Source organism: Tympanuchus pallidicinctus, unplaced genomic scaffold, assembly GCF_026119805.1.
Source record: "Tympanuchus pallidicinctus isolate F22 unplaced genomic scaffold, pur_lepc_1.0 scaffold38, whole genome shotgun sequence".
In the NCBI taxonomy this organism is placed as follows: Eukaryota; Metazoa; Chordata; class Aves; order Galliformes; family Phasianidae; genus Tympanuchus; species Tympanuchus pallidicinctus.
Window position 1 is genome coordinate 416,648 of NW_026294756.1, and position 18,514 is coordinate 435,161.

An 18,514-nucleotide genomic window follows, 5' to 3' on the forward strand; every position below is an offset into this window, starting at 1 on the left:
CACAGAAGACACAGCACCAGCGTTGCATAGGAGCGGCTGGATGCCACAGCAGGAGCCAGAGCTGCACTCTGCCCTTCAGATTCAGGCTCCTGCTGCCCTTAAGGCTGCTTCCCAGTGCCAGCCAAGCACGTCTCCCCATGCAGGGTCCCCTCCCCACTCACCTTTTGGAAGTACTCATGTCCACGGGCTCGTCTCCCGTCTGAACCTCCACTTTGATGGTTGCTTTCACCTCTCCGCTTTTTAACAGTCCTTGCACTTTTCCAGCTCCGGGATCCGTTTTTATTTTCATGTCTCCTTCAGCACTTATTTCAGTTCCTAACAGTCCTTTCTCCATTTTTAGTTTCTTGCTGTCCACATCGTTATGCGGTACCTCACGTTCTAAGGCTCGTTTCTGACTTCGTGTCCTGCATGCTTCCTCTGTCATTGTGAGGCTCTGGGGAGAGAGGAGACACAAACGAGTTAAACGCCTGGCAAAAAGTAAGTTGGACCAAACACCTTCATTTCAAAACAGGGCAAAGTACGGCGCTCGCTGCGAAAGAAGAAGTTCTGAAAGAGCAATAAAAGTTTTGCTGGTACGCTCGCCTGCCCTGTCTGCAGCACACATCTCAGAGCGAAGCACCCAGCATCACCCTGCCTGCGATTCTGATGTGAGGCGAAAACAAACAGAAAAGGCAAAAGGAGAAAACGGCCTCAAACCCCTCCGAATATCAACCAGAAGCAGGAACTGCAGTAACAGCAGCAGGAGGCTGCAGCGGGGAACGCGCAAACCCCCACCGTCGAGAAAGTTTGGAGCTCTCCCAAGAAGCAGGAAGAAGAACGCATGGATTTGCCTGACATGCAAATAAGCGTAATTACAAAATCGGAGATTAGGATCGGGCTGGGAGAGCCGCCACGTCTGTGCCAGGACCCAAACCCAGCCGCGGGCTTCGGGACCACGGCGCTGCGCACGGGGAGCCCTGCATGGCGCCGCGCAGCCACGGCCCCTCCTGGGAGCAGGGCAGGCCGGGGGGCAGAGCGCAGGGCCGCGGGGTGGCAGCGGGTACCTGCGGACACCCCTCGGACGCGGAGCTGAGTCAGGCTTTGATCCCATGACATCACTGGGCTCCACATGACCCTTCCCAGGATGCAGCCTGCGAGACAAAGCACTTTCCAGAAACCAGTCTGAGCCGGCAGCGGGCGACCCGCAGCAGGGCTAACCCCAGCGCCCGCAGCATCCCTGCCGCTCCTCCTCCTCCTCCTCTTCCTCCGCCCGCACCGCCGGCCGCCCGGGGCTGGCACAGGGCGGGGGGAGCCCTCCCTTCCCTTTCTAATTAATTAATTAAGAGTCCCTCCCATCGCAGTGCCTCCCCCCCTCCCCCCCTTTTAAACTGGATTTCAAGAGCCAGGCCGACGCACAATAGTTGGACCAAGTCTTTCCAATGTTTTTAGCGGCGAGGTTAACATAATTACGCAACGTAATTAACCTCTGCTCGCTCCCCCCCGCCCCCCATTATCCACCAATGTCACCCGAGAGCTCCGTGAAACCGCAGTTTGGAGGCTCTGAGCCCCGCACGGTGACCGCAGGTTTCTCTGCCCGCTGTTGTACAAAGAACTCGGTTTTGTTTTAAGGGACAGCTGCAGTCACACACGGCTCTGCTCAGCCCATTGCTGCTGGACTCAGAGCCGGGCAGGAGGGTGTCCGTGTGTCCGTGTGTCCGTGTGTGTGCTGGGCTGAGCTCAGGGCCCGGCAGCAGCACAGCAGCTCGCATCCAGCTCCAGCCATGGGCAGCCCTGCAGACAGCAAAGCTGCCCCTCACCCCAACAACCCGGGCAGGAATGGCAGATCTCACTGCCGTTCACTGCGTGCAGATGTACCTGAAGCCAGAGCTGCATCCAAAGGCCACCGGGCAGCTCATGGACACGGGGGTTTGCCGTTGTCACAGAGGTGCTCCTGCAGCAGGGCTGCTCAGCTGGTGCAAAACCTCCTCGAGAAGACAAGAAGCAAAACCAAGCAGGTCTGGGTTCACTTCCAGCACCTGCACATCCCCCAGTCCTGGAGGAGAAGCACAGCTCCAGCAGTCGGTGCTGATCTGGCACTGCTCAGTGCCTCCATGTAGGCTCTACATTTTAGGAGCGTTCATAAGATGCTGTAATTTCTCTTCATTACTCCTATCTTTGACTGAGATGAATTTCAAGCTATACTGAAGGACTCCACCTCTACCGCACGCCACAGGTCTAAATCCCGCACGCACAGTGATATTTAACAATAACACACCATCAAAGCTCTACAGGGGATGGAAAAACAGGCAATGAACCACAACCCCACATTACACACCCATGTTCACAGCAGCTCAGCTGTGCACAGCGGGGCAGAGCCCCAGAGCCCCCTCAGCACCCCTGGGCTGAGCCCAGCCAACAGCACAGCCTGCGTGCACACACGCACCTTCCCAGCACGCCCATCCTGCTGTAGGCTCCCCAAGACGGCACACAGCAGCAAGGAGCCTTTTCTTTTTGCAATGGCAATGAGAAGGCAGCAAGATGGGACAGCAATTGTTAGGGAGAAGCTTGCTGGATACACTGGGATTGCATCTCCACCAGCTGATTCTGCTGGGTGGGCTCAGATCAGCAGCTCAGAACAGCCAGGCTCTGCGAAAGGACAACGCATCGCTTTGGAAGCCGACCCCAAAACCCCACTCTGCTTCCCCCAGCTTTCACAGGCACAAACACACGAGGGGCAGACAGCGTTGACTCCACCTTCCATTCTCCAGGAGGAAGGGTAAGAAAGAATTACGCAGTAAATTTCAAGTTTCTATGGGAGGTTCCGCTCTTTATTACAGCAAATAGCGCGGCTCCGAGCAGAGCGCTCAGGACTTCAGCAGCCAATTCTCAGCTTTAAGTGCTATTGCTGTAACAGATTAACTCCTACCAACAATTCAAAGGCAGTTTAGCATACAATGCTTTGCCCCAGAGCCCTCCACGCCGCTCCACTGCCCTCTGAGCACACTGCCAGCAGCCAAAGCCCAAACCTGTGCTGAGCCTCATGGCCGGGGAGGCACCACGCATGGCAGCTCCCATGGCTGCCACCTGCACAACTGCTGGAGAAGCTACAGAACAGGAAAAAGTTTGAGATGTGGGGAATTAATTGCTTTGTGCCAGGGATGCTCAGTATGGCCCAAACCAAGGCGGGCAGCCCCAGCATGGCACCAGTGGCATCGGTTCTTACAACACAGCGATGGGAAACAGACAGCCGAAGTGAGGACACCTGAGGCTTTGCTGGAGCCCCAGCAGCAGCAAAAGGAGCAGCACTGAGCAACCCTGCTCTGCAGCACTATTTCAGCAGCCAAAACCAAAGAGCAGCAGCCCTCCTGCCCAGCACCAAAAGTGAAAGGGAAAACAGCAACAAGAAAAGAGGCAAGGTTACAGAAGAGGAAAGGGAAGGTGAAGGCACGTGCAAGCCAATACCCCGGGGTGAGCAGCAGCCAGAGGTGGCTCCAGCTATTTTCTAAGTGCAGCTGATCAGAGCCCAGGGATGCTTCAGCACGTGCTCTGTGCTGCAGCTGAGCTCTGATCCTTGGTGTGCCATAGGTGTTGCGTGGCTTTTCTGTTTGCCTTTTTCCTGTACACTCACTGAGAAAGAAGGCAGAAGTGAGAGCTCCTCGGAAAAGTTACGATCCCTGCGTGCAGCACTGTGTGAAGGTGCACTTGGGTCTGCATGCCCACACGTGCACACGCAGGAGTTCAGGACCTGGCCTTACACATCTCAAAAAAAAAAAAGCAGATTTCAAGAATCCCAAATTAAATCCGGATGATCATTCGGATTATTATTATTTTTGTAAAGAACGAATGAAGGCAGGACAAAAACCCAGCAGCCTGATAGAAATGAGAGTCCCAACACCTGCCCTCACCTGGGCTCCCGTGCCGCCCCGGGGCTGCGCTCCCCACGGCAGCACCCCGAAGCAGCGGGGCAGGGGGGGCAGCGGGCGCCCTGCTGCCAGCCCACCAAGGGTTAAGCCCTGCCATTTTGGTGCCATTCACCGATATGTCCATTAAGGGTGTTACATAACAAAATGGCAGCCCTTAACCCTTTCCTCGCCGGCTGCCACGCTGCCGAGCTGCACGCCGACGCCGGCCGGCGGCACTCCCAGGCGTGGCGACCCCGACCCCGCCGTGCATCAATGGGATCGTTTGGGATCGTTTCCCCTCGCCGGGAGCGTGCAGGGGAAGATAAGCAGCCTCGCTCAGCACCGCTGGTAGAAGCTGCAAGCTGACAGAAGTTTCCTCTGTGCCAAGGCACGAGGCTCACGGTGAAAGGAGCAGCGGTGGGCGCGGGGACGGCGGCGCAGCAGCGGGCCCAGGGTGGAAAGCAACCCAGAGCTGCAGCCCGGTGCTGCAGGGCAGCCCAGCACCGTGCAGCGCTGTGACAGCAGCAGCAGCCACGTGGCAGCGCCCGCAGGTCCCCCTGGCAGCCCACCAGCACCACGCTGCGCCCACAGCACTACGGGAGCGGGGCAGCAGTGTGCGTGCCATCAGCAGACAGCTGCTGAGGCTCCGAGCACCACGAGCACAAAGCTCTGCTCTTGGCCAGGTAGCAGAGCAGAGGTCCCACAGCATCAGAAGGCACTGCTCTGCTTTGCTCTGCTTTTGTGTCAATGCACCTTAAATCTCTGCTTATGGCACAGCTCGGCTCCGTTCGCTCACAATAACGATGAGAGCTCGGGATTCTGAGCACTCCGTGCAGCACAGCAGTCACAATTCCTGACAAAGCTCTGTGTGCCACAGATGACAGCAAACAGAGCTGCACGGATGTGGAACGGCCACGGCCTGGGAGGTCAAACTGATCTGCTGGCATTGGGTGAGGACCTCCAAGAAGCTCTCGCTGCCAAAGTGATCTTAGAAAGTATGTGCTGCTTTGTTTTAAAGGCACGGCCACATCTGTGCAGCTCTTCCTCATGCTGCTGCTCTTCCCCCAGAGCAGGGACTCACATCACCGCGTCCAATGGCAGCAGCACGCAGCCCGACCTCACCTCCCCAGCCCCATCAGCCCTCTCAGATAAAAGCTGATGGTTAAAAACCGTTCGTCAAGCATTTATTTTCACTCAAAAGTAAGACCTGCCACCCATCCACCCCACGTTCACCCAGCATTAGCTACCAATACAGCCTCAGTACACCCACAGAGGGGACAGGCAGAGCAGGACGCAAAGGACAGCACCAAAAGGAAGACCTGGGCAACGCTGGGAGTTCTCTTCTTCTCCACTTGCTCACCCCGTTCTTCACTAAATAGCTTTAGAGTTACACCAGTGTTAAGGCCGCAGCTGGGGTTCACAGCGTGCGCTCAGAGGGTGCTGCCCACAGCCACTGCATGAGGGATTTGCTTGACCTGAATTCTCCCCCAAGTTTTATGGATCTATTTTTGTCTAGAAACCACTGGGCAGGAAGTCTGCTAATGACTGCGTCTGGGCTTTGTATTACCAAGAAAACAAAAAGTTACCAAGATTCCTCAGAGCAGAACAGCAGCTGAGCACAAGTCCTGACTGGGGCTCAGAAGGGCAGCGTTCAGGCAGCGAGCTGAACCAGGAGACAGCACTCGTGTGCACATCTCTGCAGCTTCAGAGCTGCACGGCGGGCGCCCGGAGGTTGATTACTCACTGATCAAGAGAGCAGATTAAGAAGTTTCCACAACTGTGGTCAACAGGTCGAAGCGTGGCAGCGATGCAGCGACTCTCACTGCTGCTCCCACTCCTCCGCCGCCAGCTGATGTCACACTGAGGGCGCTGGTGTGACATCACTCGACCCTTCCCTCCCCATGAAGGTGGTTCTGTTCTGCACAAACCCGGGCTCAGCTCTGAAGTCGACTATGGCACAAAGCGCAGTGCAACAAGTCAGTAAGTCTATGAGCAGTGACACCAAGCCCTCCTCTAGAGCAAAAGCATCAGAAGGGAAGAGCAGGAAGGCCTCACACAGATCACCAGAGGGGAAAGAAACACCACAAAACAGCCACCGGACAAATCCTGAGATTACTGATTAAATCATCCATTGAGAGGTGAGCTCCACCAGCACAGGACAGCCATTCCTAAGGGCTTTCCAACGCACAGCTTCACATAACACCACTGCAGAGCCATAGGGCAGCCGCAGAAATCTCATTTCCATTCACCACTTCACTTCTGGGGGTTGCACAAACGATCGAGATCTACACGGGTCTCAAGGGAGGAATTGCTGTGTGCTTGCTATTGCCTCTCCTCTTGTTCAAGACCGAAAATACTCTGCAGCTGTTGTGAATGCCCAGCTAGAAGGAAGCGAAACTCCTCTGTCTGCCCATCAGTAAACTACGGAGACGCACCAATTTTGGAGTGCTGGCTAAATGTTAAGTGAGAGGCGACTTCTGCTGAAGGCAGAACCTGAGTTCAACACCCGAGCTCTGCTACTGCCAGCTGAGGCAGCAGAACCACCCGATGCCAATGGCAGCCCCATCCCCAGTGCCATCCCCTCCCCTGTCCTACCTGTCAGTGAGGTTCATGGGTCCCACGGGGGGGTCCTGTCTGCACCAAGTGGCTGAAAGGGACCGCAGTGCAGGTCCTGCAGGAAAAGACAAGGAGGTGAGCACAGCTTTGGTCCAGGTAGTGATGAGCCCATTGCCTTCAGCTGGCATGCATGCGCTGAGACAGCGACCCTAAAACCCCGCGAAGGGCAGAGACTGCATCCTCTGGTTTGAGCTGGGAAGGAATTGAAGTCGGGGCTCGAATGCTTTCGGATCAACACACAAACTCACACAGCAGCCCTGCTGAGCAATCAGTGATTTGGCATTTGCATGGGAAGGACACCCAAGTGTGTCCTCGTGCCCAGATGGATGCTGGCTAAATCCCTGATGGGAGCCCAGCACCGTGGCAGCCCCACACTGCCCCTGGGGACACCTGAGAACAAGCCCACGGCCCTGCAGGAGCATCCATGAAGCCCCCACATCATACAGAGAAAGCAGGGGGAAATCGCTTTGAGTGAGTGTGTAACATCCATTCTGATGAACAAAGCTCATGTGTTCACCTGCTTTTTGCTCCACAGCAGCTTCTGCTGACCCACACTTGCTCACGCTCCACAAAAACCCTTTCACAACCCAGCACAACGTCCCCACCTTCCTCTTCCCACTCTATGAAAACACCGAGGGAAGAAAGACGGAGCCTGGGCACACCAGCCAGTGAGAAACCCCCACTAAACCAACCCACGTGGCCACACACCTGATGGCAATGAGCTGCATGGCACTGCTGCTGGTCCAGAGCGACCACCAGGACCACAGCACCGACCCGGCAGTGAGCCCTGTGCTGGGGCACAGCAATGGATGCTCAGCAGCTGCCAAGCACCTTTTTGGAAGCTCAGCCTCTCCTTTCTGCTAAGCCATTGAGAGCTCTGAGTCATTCCCCTCCTCCAAAAGGTTTTTTGGAGCGGGTTTCTGTTGTTTGCAGGCAGGACAGCAGCTCATCACCTCCTGTCCTCCAGACTGGGGGTGCTGGGGGATGCTGCTCCGTGCCACTGCCTGCTGTGCAGCTCAGAGCATCCAAAGAGGTTCCAATGGATTAAACAAATTGCTCCAAAACTGCAGACAGAGGAACTTAATGAATGGATATGCAACTGTGTTCTGGGTCTTGATTAGCTATCTAGAGGGCAGGTCTTGCTAATTATAGCTCATCCTATTAGTCCAATGCTTTTCTAATTAGTAGCCCATTGAAAACCACCACTACAGCTACTTTGGGGCCTTTGTGAGGATCCAGCGGTGCTGTGAGCAGCAGCCACGCCGTGGTGCATCCACACCTGGTTGGGATGCACCAGAGCCTCCAAAAAGCCGTTACAAGTGATGAGCTCCTGCGTTAATTAGTAGCTGCGGCACCGCTGCAAGTTGGGACACTGCTGGGAAAAAGGAGGGGGCAGAAAAAAGAAAAGATTTTGGAGGAGCAAGGAGGAACGGCTCCTTCCATCGTGCTCTGGACACGGGGAGTCTGAGCTGGGCTGCTGGGGCTCCTGCCTGCCTCCATTTTTAACAAACCGTAGCATTAAACTCCCGTCGTGCTCCTGTCATGGGACTAAAATAGTTTTCATCTTACGAGGACACGAGGAGCTGTTTAACTGCTTCCCTGCCAGGGGACGCCGCTGCTCTGCCCTGCAGCGCCGGAGCTCTGAGCCCTCGGCTCCAGCCCAGCATCCCCACAGCACTCAGGGAAAAGGGTTGAGATGGTTTGGAGCTGTTGGTAAAGCACCATGACGGGGATTCTCGTGGGAAACGGGCACTTAAGCAGTTAACACTGGGAAGTGAAACTCGGCCGGAGCAGCTCTGGCTTTGACAAGTCCCAGCAGAAGGCAGCGGCCGGAGCCGTGCAGCCACGTGTCCCAGTGCCACCAGCACCAACCTGCTGGGAAACCCAGCCTGTGGTCCCCAGGCTGTGGGACAGCATCCTTCCCCTGACAGAGCTCAGGTTGCTGGGAGCCACCACAGGCACCTGGCGAAGGGTTTTCCTCTAAAATCAATGAGGAAAGTTGTAGATCAGAACAAGGGCGCTGCGATTTCAGCGACATCGCTGAATCCCACCAACAGTGCCTGGAAAAGCAACAGGTTGGTAAAATTAAAGAGAATCACAGCATGGTCTGGGTCGCAAAGGAGCACGATGCTCATCCAGCTCCAACCCCTGCTGCGTGCAGGTCACCAACCAGCAGCCCAGGCTGCACAGAGCCACATCCAGCCTGGCCTTGAATGCCTGCAGGGATGGGGATCCACAGCCTCCTTGGGCACGAATCCCCACGCCGAGCAAGGTTTTAAGATACGATGTTTTGAGAACAGGCTCCAGATTCTTTCAGATGAAGGCATGGAAGCTGTGACACGGGGACGCAGAGCGCTCTGCTCCGTGCGTGGCTCCTCAAACAAGTGATAAGAAAACCCTGTGCTTTTTGGAAGGCTGAGCGAAGCTGTCAGCACCAAAAGGAGTCACATTGCAATCTAAATATTGACACACCAGGGGTTGGCTTCTGCCTCGTGCCCAGGTGTGCTTCCACCAGTGCTTCTGAATACAAGAGTGAAGTCTTCAGTCGTTGCTCCAGGAAGAGAACTCAAAGCCGTACAAAAGCAGCGAGCAAGTTTCTTTAGCACCAGAACTTCAGCTTGCATAAGAATTGTCTCTGCCTTGCAGTGGAGCTGCCAACCCTCCCGCCCCCAGCCCATGTTGGTACCCCACCAAATAGCTGGGAATTGCTGCCTGATTCCTGCGTGCCCACGGATCAGGAAGGTGCAGCTCAGCCCCTCCACTCAGTGCCGCCCCACAGGAAGGTGAAGAGCCTTTCAGGTGCTCATTAACACCAGTGCCACCTATTAATTGTGTACCAGGCTCACTGCCGATCAAATCTGTTACAAACTGAGAGCCTCTCTCACTCATTTCCAAGTTCCTGAGCAGAGATGAAGACGCAGCCATCAACAGTGCTCCTAATTACCCCTCTGGATCAACGCCTGTGCTGGGCAGGAACGTGGAGCTGGGAGCAGAGGGAACGTTACCCATGGGCAGCATCCATCCCCCAGAGGACACTCATTTTCCAGCATTCTCTTACAGATGCCAAAAGCCACCGAGTCCCACAGCAGCGCAGGCAGGGATCCACAAGCAGTGCGTCCTTCCTCCAGGGCACGCAGCCTTCTGATATCAAGGTACCAAGCTTGCCAAGCTGAGCCTTTTGATATCACTGCTATCATCCGATTCTTGCAACCCAAAGTTGGTGTTTTCAGACGTGTTTTGACTTCTCTTTGCCAGGCTGCTGCACCTCAGTGGTCGTCACCGTGCCACGCTCTGCCCTCCCTCCCCAACCAGCCCTGTCTGATCCGAGCCCCCTCTGCCTTCCAGTCGTGACGTGTGCCATGCTGCTGGCAGAGGAGGGGGCATCTCTTCCTTATGCACTGCGTGGAATGGTTTGGCAGAATATCAAAGAGGGGAAAGGGGCTGTGAAGGCATCACCTCGCTCACTCCGTGCCCGACAGCTCCGAGGATGGAGGAGGCAGCACCGCGCCGGGCATCGGCCAAAGCACAGCCACCATCCTCTGCTTCACAGCCTTCCAGCATTCCCCTTCTCTGAGATAATTCCATTTGTGCCCACCTGGCTCCATTCAGCATCACTCCTGGAGGTGTTGCAGCAGGATTCTTTTAGGTTTTTTTTTTCCCCTGTTGGAGCTCAAGGTTTCGCCCCCCGCTAACGACGCGCTCTTCATCTCAGCGGCAGGAATGCATTAATAACCCATAAGCTAATAATTTTGTCGCAGCAATCTTCGCTTCCCTGCCTGTATTATTTAAAAGCCAAGTCGAGGGTGTGCGTGGAGCACGACACCGCTCAGCAATCCAAATAAGGGAACGAAATGGCAGCTTGGCAGGAGCCCAGCAGCCACACCTATTGACAGGGGAAGCAGCACAGCCACCCCGGTCATTACAGCAGGAGCTCCGTGCACAGCAGCACCCACCTGCGGGCCGACATCCCACCACGGGGCTGCGGGGGTCACGCTCACACCCCGAGCCCAGGAAGCTGCTCTGTCACTGCACCCATGGGACCCAGGGGCTGCGCTGAGCAGCAAAGCATCTGGGTGCTGCGAAGCAACAGGCGCACAAAGCAAACGGGAGATGCGGGAGATCAGAGTGAGATGCTGCGATTCCAGCCCCCAATGCGACTTGCACAAAAACAGGAGGGTAGAGAGCAACCAGAGGTTTGCAAAGGGAATGCTCCTGTGTGTGTCAGCCTCCTAAGGGATAAACAGCGTGCAGTATTAAAAAGGAGCCATCTTCAGCTACTTCTATAACCTCCACCATCATCACGGTTCTCAGGCACCAGTGACCAAGCAGCCCTCCAGCTGCCTTTGTTCCATAAACCACTTCTACCACTTAAGTTCTGGCCATTATTAAGCCATTGTCTCTGCGTTTAAACCGGTTTTGGTCCGACAAACTGAAATGAATCCATCCCTCTCTGCACAGCCTCGCTGAAGGAAGCAGCAGCAGAATCATTTCAAATACACTGAACACAAATGGATGCAGCTGTAACCCAGAACGGCGCTCCCTGAGCTGTCACTGAGCTCAGGATGTCAGCCTAAAGATACAAGTTTACCTGCTGCAGGATTCAGGAGAATTTCAGAGCCACCAAACACTTCATGCATCCATCGAGGAGATGCGTGCTCCTCCCCAGCACACACACGGCCCAGAGATGACAGCTGCTGCCCTCAGAACTGCTGGGCACAACCCAGCACCTCCCACAGACATCAATGAAAGCAACAAGTTCTGCTCTCAAGCACTCAAAACACAGAAGTTCTCCACTGCTTATGACGGGCTGCCAACCCAAAGCATTCAGGCTTTCTGGGCTGCATCTGGTCGGCCTTGAATATAAAACCTAGCAGCAAACAGAGCTAGGAGCGCACACGCAGCAGCGTGCAGCAGGGGCTGAAGTAGTTTAGTGCTGTACAACAAACCAGAGAACAGCAGATCTGCGCTGTGAATGGACCTGAACTGTGGCTCAGCACAGTGGCACAGGGACAGCAGAACCACGGGATGTTCTGAGATCCCATTAAACATGAATGCCTTCGGTTTACTTCCTCTAATTCTTGTGAGCGTTTCAAAGCTCACAACCACGTGGCCGCGTCAGCAAATGAATGGCCGGGCAGGGCTGATGGGCTGCAGCAAGGAAATCCTCCTGCAGCAATAGGTAAATACCACTATGAAACATAAAGATCTCATTTACTGCCCAATTACAACATCTGCAAATTCTTCCAGGTTTGTAGCATAAACCAAACTGAGCAAGAAATCACTGCTGATGATCTTGGGATGCGTGCAACAGCACCGGCTGTGGCTCTGCTGCTCTCCCCATTTAGGGGACCCACCTGGGGCTCCATTCCAGCCGTGTGCTGGGCAGCTCAGAGCTGCTCCAAGGAGCTGCAGCCAGCAGTGGAGCGTGCTGACTTCACTTCGCCCCAGTCCCCGTGAGCCCAGGCGCTGTGCAGGACGCCAGAACCAGAGGGTGACCTCCATGCACACCAATCCCCTTCATTTCACAGCAGTTGGGCGCTGCAAACAGGCAGGGAAACTGGATTCGAGTCATTAGTCACCCAGTGAATGCCAAGAGGCAGGAGATGACTCCTCTTCCAAACGCAGCACAGCTCCACGCAGCACGCTGAGCCAGCAGACATCCCCAGCAGGGTGGGATGGAGCACCAGTAGCAGGAAGGCAAACGGAGCAGCCCAGTGTGAGCTGCGATCACCTCTGCCCTTCAGGGCTGTGCCAGAACCACACAACGCCTTCTGCCCCCACATCCCCAGAGCAGAGCCATCCGAAAAGATGATGCTTGGTCACAACGATGTGCTCGACGAGGCACCTGCAGGCCTCCCAGCCCAGCCCAGCCCTCACAGGGGATGCACAGAAAGCCTGGGGAGCTCCGAAATACACCTGGCTTCAGCACATCACCTGCAAAGGCACAGAGCCGGCTGGGAAGGAAGATGGCAGATGGCTGAGCGCAGCGCTGCCCACGGCCAAGGGAACCCTGAGCTCCACGTCAGACCCTATCTAACGGCCTTCAGCACGTGTCACACACTGTTAAGTCTTATTCTCCTACACCACACAAATGTTTGCACTTGCCAAGCCAACAAACTGCCCCGTGCAGAACACACAGCGCACCCACAGGCTCTTCGTTCTGCCCTAACCTTAACCTTAACCCTAGCAGCAATTCTCACTTCACACTACAATGAGATGGAGCTGCGTTGCTTGAGAGGTAAAAGCTAAAGGTGAAGATTAAAATAAGACTGAAGGAAACGGTTGTTACATTTGGCAGATCTTCCTCGCAGCCCATGCTGTACCCATTCGGATGGGACAGCCAGAGCACAGAGATGCTGAACACCCCAACCCAAAGCATTGATCTCCCTCTCCTCCAGAGAAGCACAGGTGAGGAGGAGAGCATCACCCACAGCCGTGCCCGTCTCAAGATGAAACCCCAGGGAGGCTGCTGAGTTCAGAAGGAACAGAACTGCTACAGCTGCACCTGGCTGAAGCTGTTTCCTAGCTTATTTCAGCACGACAAAACAGCAGCATGTGCCAACATCTTTGCTTAAGAATCAACACAAGGAACCTAAGGATGCACGAAACTTGCTAAGCCTTGTTTTCACCCCATCCATTTTGTCCCAGGTGGCCAAACTACACATATTTTCTCCCTCAAAATCCTCTTAATCATTTAAAGACTGCGTCCATCAAGTGAGAGCCACAATTCTGCTCTCCAGCCCTGCCTGCTCTGGAGGAGGAACCACGAGCAGCGCAGCAGGTTGTGGGCTCAGAAGCCCCAGCAGAACGAAAACACAGCCTGTAATTAAGGCATAGGAAAGCTGTCTGGGAGGATTCCTTCCTGCCCCATCCCAGCCACAGCCCCCAGGTGATGCTGAACGGGGCACACAGACACGTGCCAGCATCGGGAGGCCGATGCCAGGAGCCGACAGCGCAGCACCGCCAGCAACCCCATGGTCTGGAGAGGGGGAAAGAAAAGTGCTGAACAACAGAAAGCCAGCATAGCAAACTGTGCATTAGTGAGCCTTAACCTTTGCTTGGGTGCTACCCCACGGCGCCGGCTTCGGGCAGCTCGCTGGTGGTTTCCCCACCTGAACACAGGCAGAGGCACCGATGCACATGGGGCATCCTGGTTGAGTGGGGAGAAAATATCACAAGAATTAACGACCTCTTGTAAGAAGAAGATGCTTCTCCTGAGCCTCCTGGCATTGTCCAGCTCCTGAATCCCGCATTGCTTCCCACTCCCATCCCCAGTCCAACACAATTCCACAGCACTGGAAGTCGAGCGCCCACTGCGGAGCTCTGTGTGGCACTGGCTGTTCTGAGAAGCAAAAACCTCTGCAGCACCGTTTTGTCTTTGCTGTCGTAAGGGAGCTCTGCACACGTGTGTCAGTCCAACAGGGGAACGCACACACTGCATGCTTTCTGTCCAACCCTCCTCTGCTGAGCACAGCTCGGGCAGCACCTCCCACCAGCAGGGAAACGTCCATGGCCACATGTGAGCACGGGTCCAATCCCTCCCCTCACGCAGGGCTGAGCCACGGGAAGCACAGCCAACAGAAGCAGCCGTTAAAGGCACCTTCAGCCTGGGGGAAGAGAGCACAGCTCCCGTGTGCGCAACAGGCACCAAAAGGAGGCTCTGATGCCCCAAGATCGGGATCTGGACACACACAGCAGCACTCCGCTCCTGGCACCGCGGCCGCAGCTCAGCAGGTCCGGCTGGGGCAGCCCTGCATCACCTGAAGGACTTTTAGGCTTCATTTTCTACGTGCTCCCAGCCAGCTGAGGGACGCCAGAGGTTGGCTGCGTTTGGTTTTACCAAGCACTCTCCTCCATCCTCCCCTCAAGCAATGCAGATGGAGCCGCGGCCCCAACCGAGCCTCGTAACCATCGCACAGCACATGAGCACCACCTGAGTTTACACCAACAATTCTGAACAGCTCCCTGTATGCCTACCAGCCTGTAATTACTACAAAAAGTCACAGCGCAGCTATATTAAGTTCCTGTATTAGCATACTGACACTGCAGCATTGCCAGCTCCATTGCATCACCGCCCGTCGGTGTAACCCCACGTAGCACAGCTCCACACCCCCACCTCCGAGCAGAGGGAACAGCTGTGGCTGCCTCCATCCTGCAGCGTGGACACACAGTGCTTCTTCCCAGCAGGATCCAGCCTGTTGTCCCTCCTTCAGGCACGGGATCCAGCCCTTCTCACACCGACACAAACTCGATCAGAGCTAACCGGCGATAGATTTGGGCTTCTTCCAAACAGAAGTTAGAAGAGCATCACCTGCAGCAGGGCAAAGCGCTGCAACCCGACTGCTGCACGCACAGCACACATCAGTCACATCAGTGCAGGGGGAGAAAGAAGCAGAGCAGTTCCCAACGAGCAGCGCTCTGTGGGGTCACAGCCCTTCAGCACGGGGCTCTGTGTCACCACTGGGGGCTCACGAGGTGCCGCTGCCATGTCACCCTCAGGTCCCTGCCCGGGTTCTGCGGCTCCTTCCCAAGGGCCAGACCCCACACAGCACACCATGCACCCCCCTTATTCCTTACTTTCACCATCTCTGCCCCCTGCTCCTCTCCCACCTCACGGTCTCTGCTAACCACGCACCCGCCCTGCTCCCATTTCCCTCCGCTGCTCTCCTGGGGCTTGAGAGCTGCTCAGCAGTTTGGGAAGCGCTCCCAGCTCCTGCCTGCTCCAGGTCTGCCAGCAGTCGCCGATTCCCGAAGGGCCCTCTCCAGTTTTCACTTCCTGTGTAACACTCCCTGCGAGCAGCTCTGCTGTCGCTGCAGCCGGAGGAGGGAGCGAGGAAGTCGGGCACCCACGGGAGGAGCCGGGGCTGAGGCCGTGCCCGCGGGTCGTTCCTTGGGGACCCACCCAGCGAGCACCGCGGGGGAACGGAGCGCTGCAGCCCGGCCAGCCTTCGGCAACGCGGGGCGGGCAGAAAAGGGACAAGCGAAAGCAAAACCCAACGCTCACACATCCGAAATAAAGCCGCAAGCAGATGCCGCGGGGCAGCAGGAGCGCGCATCCCAACTTCGGGGCCGTGAGACCGGGAACGCCGCGCGACGCTGCGCAGCTCCAGGCTGTGCCCACTGGAGCAGGGCCGGGGCTCTCCCGCTCGCAGTCACACAGCGCAGCTCGCACCGGGCTGCGCCACCGCCCCGGGCCGCCCCGCCGTCCCCGCAGCGCCCGGCGCCGGAGCGGCTCCCGGCCGATCCCCCGCGGAGCCCCGACGTTCCCGGCAGGCGGCAGCGGAACGCCCCTCCGGGCGGCGCGGCCCCGGCGCACCTTGAGCGGGGGGAGGACGGGGACTCTTATTGTGACACGGCCCTCCTGGCCGCCCGCCGGCCCCGGTGCCACGGCGGGGGCTGCCCGGGGCGGCCGCTCGCACCACCCCCACCCCGGCGAGGGCCCCGCGCGGGGCCGGGGCGCCGCCGGCCCCGAAGAGGAGGAAGCGGGCACGGCGAAAAGCCCTCACCAACTTTGCGAAGCCGCCGCGCCGCCGGCCGCCCTCCGAGCGCCGAACAAAGCCGAACCCCGGGGCGGCGGAGCCCCGCGCTCGGGCCGAGAACCGCGGGACCCCGCGCCGCCCCCGGCCCGGCCCGCCCCCGCCGCTCCTCCCGCAGACAATGCGCCCGACGAGAACTTTTCGCTCGGGCACTTACAGCCGCGCCGCGTCCCGCCGCGTCCCGCCGCCGCTCCCCCGCTCCGCTCCGCGCCGCCCTTTCCTCCTCTTCCCCCGCGTCGCCGCGGGCTCTCCCCGGTGCGGGCTGTCGGCCGCGGCTCCCCCGTGCCAAATAATGCGCTTCTCACACATGGAGTCGCGGCGTCACTCGGCGGAGCATGCGCGCGGCGGGGCCCGGAGCGCGGCGGGGCCGGGAGGAGCGGCGGCAGCGCGGCCCCGCGCCGCTTCCGGGCAATGGTGGAGCAGGTCTGTGACCCGGGGCGCCATTGGCCGGAGGGGTCGCGGCACATGGCAGGCGGGCGGCGATTGGCTGCGGCGCGGGCTGGGGGCGCCGCGCTGCGGCCGCCCGGGGCCACGTGGAGCGGCGGGGGCTGCTGGCGGCGGCCCCGCGGCATTGTTCGGAGCCGCCGGGGGATCCCGGACCGCGGGGAAGGGCTGCGAGCGGCGCTCGGCGGCACCGCGCGGGGACGGGAGGCGGCGGGGCTCGGAGCTGCCGCGTGCTCGCGGTCGAGAACCTCGGGGCGGCTCCCGCCGCTCCGCTGGGGCACCCGAGCGGGAGGACGGCGCGGGGCGAGCCGGGGCTCGGGGCTGCGGCTCGGAGAGCGGCGCCCGTCCGTCCGCCTCGTGATAGGAGACTCCCAGTCCTCCTACGGACTTTCCGCGGTCGGGCTCACGGAGCTCCGGCGCCGCTGGCCGGGTGTCGGGGCTGCGTTCAGCGCACGCTTCGGCCCGGCCCGGCCCGGTCTGCGCCTCCCAACGCGAACGTATCCCGTTCCCCGGCTCCAGCAGCTCGGCTAAGTTCAGCAGCGCTGTGGGCGCTCCCTCCTCTCTACAAGGACGAGGCTTCGGGCTCCGGTGCATATTTCTGGCACCTTTCCTTAAATCTAGCTGAAGGGTGCGGGTAGGAAGGGCTGGGAAGGAGGCTGGGTGCTGGGTGGGGGTCACTCCAAAAACCCCTGTGCCCATGCTTGCGCTCCCTGTCAGCACCTTTCCAGGCCTGATGCTTAAGGAGCAGAACAAGCAGAATTTGGATGATTTAATTCTGAGGCCGAAGAACAGCCTGGAAGCCCCAACAAGAGATGGGGTCCCTGCCCTACCTCTCATTAACACCCCGTATTCAAGCACAGCAGAGCTCAGACCCGCAGTGCTGCCTCATCTCAGGGTCGGCACCGGTCCCCAATGCACCCAGTGCCTTTTTCCCATACAAACGACTGCCCTCCCTCTGGGAGGGTGCAGGTGCAGCACCAGGAAAGCCTCTTCATTAAGGAGACACCAGCCAGGTGCAGCAGCGTGCTAATTACTTAACGAAGGCGCGAGCTGGTGTTGTTGCAATGAGAATCCAGTGGGTCTATCAGCAGAGAAACCCCAAGGCCACCTCTAAAAGTAACCACAGCACAGCTTTATGGCTGGAGTAATGCATCCGAGGCTGCAGGTTCTAGGAAATCTCAAGCAATTACCTAAACAAGGTAATTAGTGAATCTATCAGGCTCTGAAAGAGTCAGCCTGGATGTGCCGCAAACACATCCTTCACGCTCAGAAAAAAACAACAAAGTTGGCCTCCCGTGGGTCCAACCGCCATCTGAACAGCACACAAACAGCACTGAGCTCCACGTGAGATGGAGCAGCCCAGCCTGGCACTGCACTGCAATTCGGCCACAGCCCTCCCTGCTGGGAGCAGCCCCAGTGCTGCTCAGCTCAGTGCCAGCACTGCTCCAGGCTGGGGATTCCCCCTTTTGGGGCTCTGAAATCTCCCACTGGGTGCTATGGGTGCTGTGCATCACCACGCAGCACTTCTATTAAAATAGGCGCTGTTGGATTATGAACATTATTGGATTTTAATCTGAATCAAATACTCCATTCAAATGAAAATCCAATGGTTCGGAATTAGAGAAGCCATTTCTGTAAGCCAACAGCGGCGCCTGCACAAATCTTTGCAGCACCAAGGAGCTGATTTTGCTACGAGGGCAGAATTTGATACTGGGATGCATCCAAAAGGAAGGCATCAATTCCAGGCAAAACTCACAGGAATGGAAGAGGAGATGAAACTTTTCCTGTCTTTATGGGGCCGTTCCCTCACTGCCCGTATCGGGGTGCTGCTGAAGCGCTGTGTCGGCTGCTGCACGGCTGATGCACTGCAGCCTCCATCACCGTTACACACCTGCGTGTAGATTTGAGTTGACGCCACCAGGACGCGGGGCTGATGAAGAACAAGAAGTAAAACAGCAGATTGGGAAGAGTCGCCCATCTCCTTACAGGCAGCCATGCGGGGCGCATGGCAACACGGGAGCGTGGAGTGCAGAACAG

General features: G+C 57.5%; 1 protein-coding gene across 8 annotated transcripts in view; it reads right to left on the reverse strand.

Annotated features, from left to right (window-relative positions):
* The window catches only part of GATAD2A (GATA zinc finger domain containing 2A), a 44,703-nt gene that overhangs the window by 20,650 nt on the left and 5,539 nt on the right, over positions 1 to 18,514 (reverse strand). For 4 of the 8 annotated variants that reach the window (XM_052699988.1, XM_052699982.1, XM_052699989.1 and 1 more), the window contains exons 2-3: positions 6,477 to 6,552; positions 162 to 433 (exon numbers count right to left, since the gene is read on the reverse strand). In XM_052699988.1, the coding sequence (XP_052555948.1) occupies positions 162 to 424 (263 nt within the window). In that variant the 5' untranslated portion in view covers positions 425 to 433; positions 6,477 to 6,552. Of the gene's footprint in view, positions 1 to 161; positions 434 to 855; positions 879 to 1,043; positions 1,171 to 6,476; positions 6,553 to 15,132; positions 15,302 to 16,190; positions 16,411 to 18,514 lie in introns of those variants that run through there. The other 4 variants (XM_052699984.1, XM_052699985.1, XM_052699986.1 and 1 more) reach the window with 4 other exon arrangements.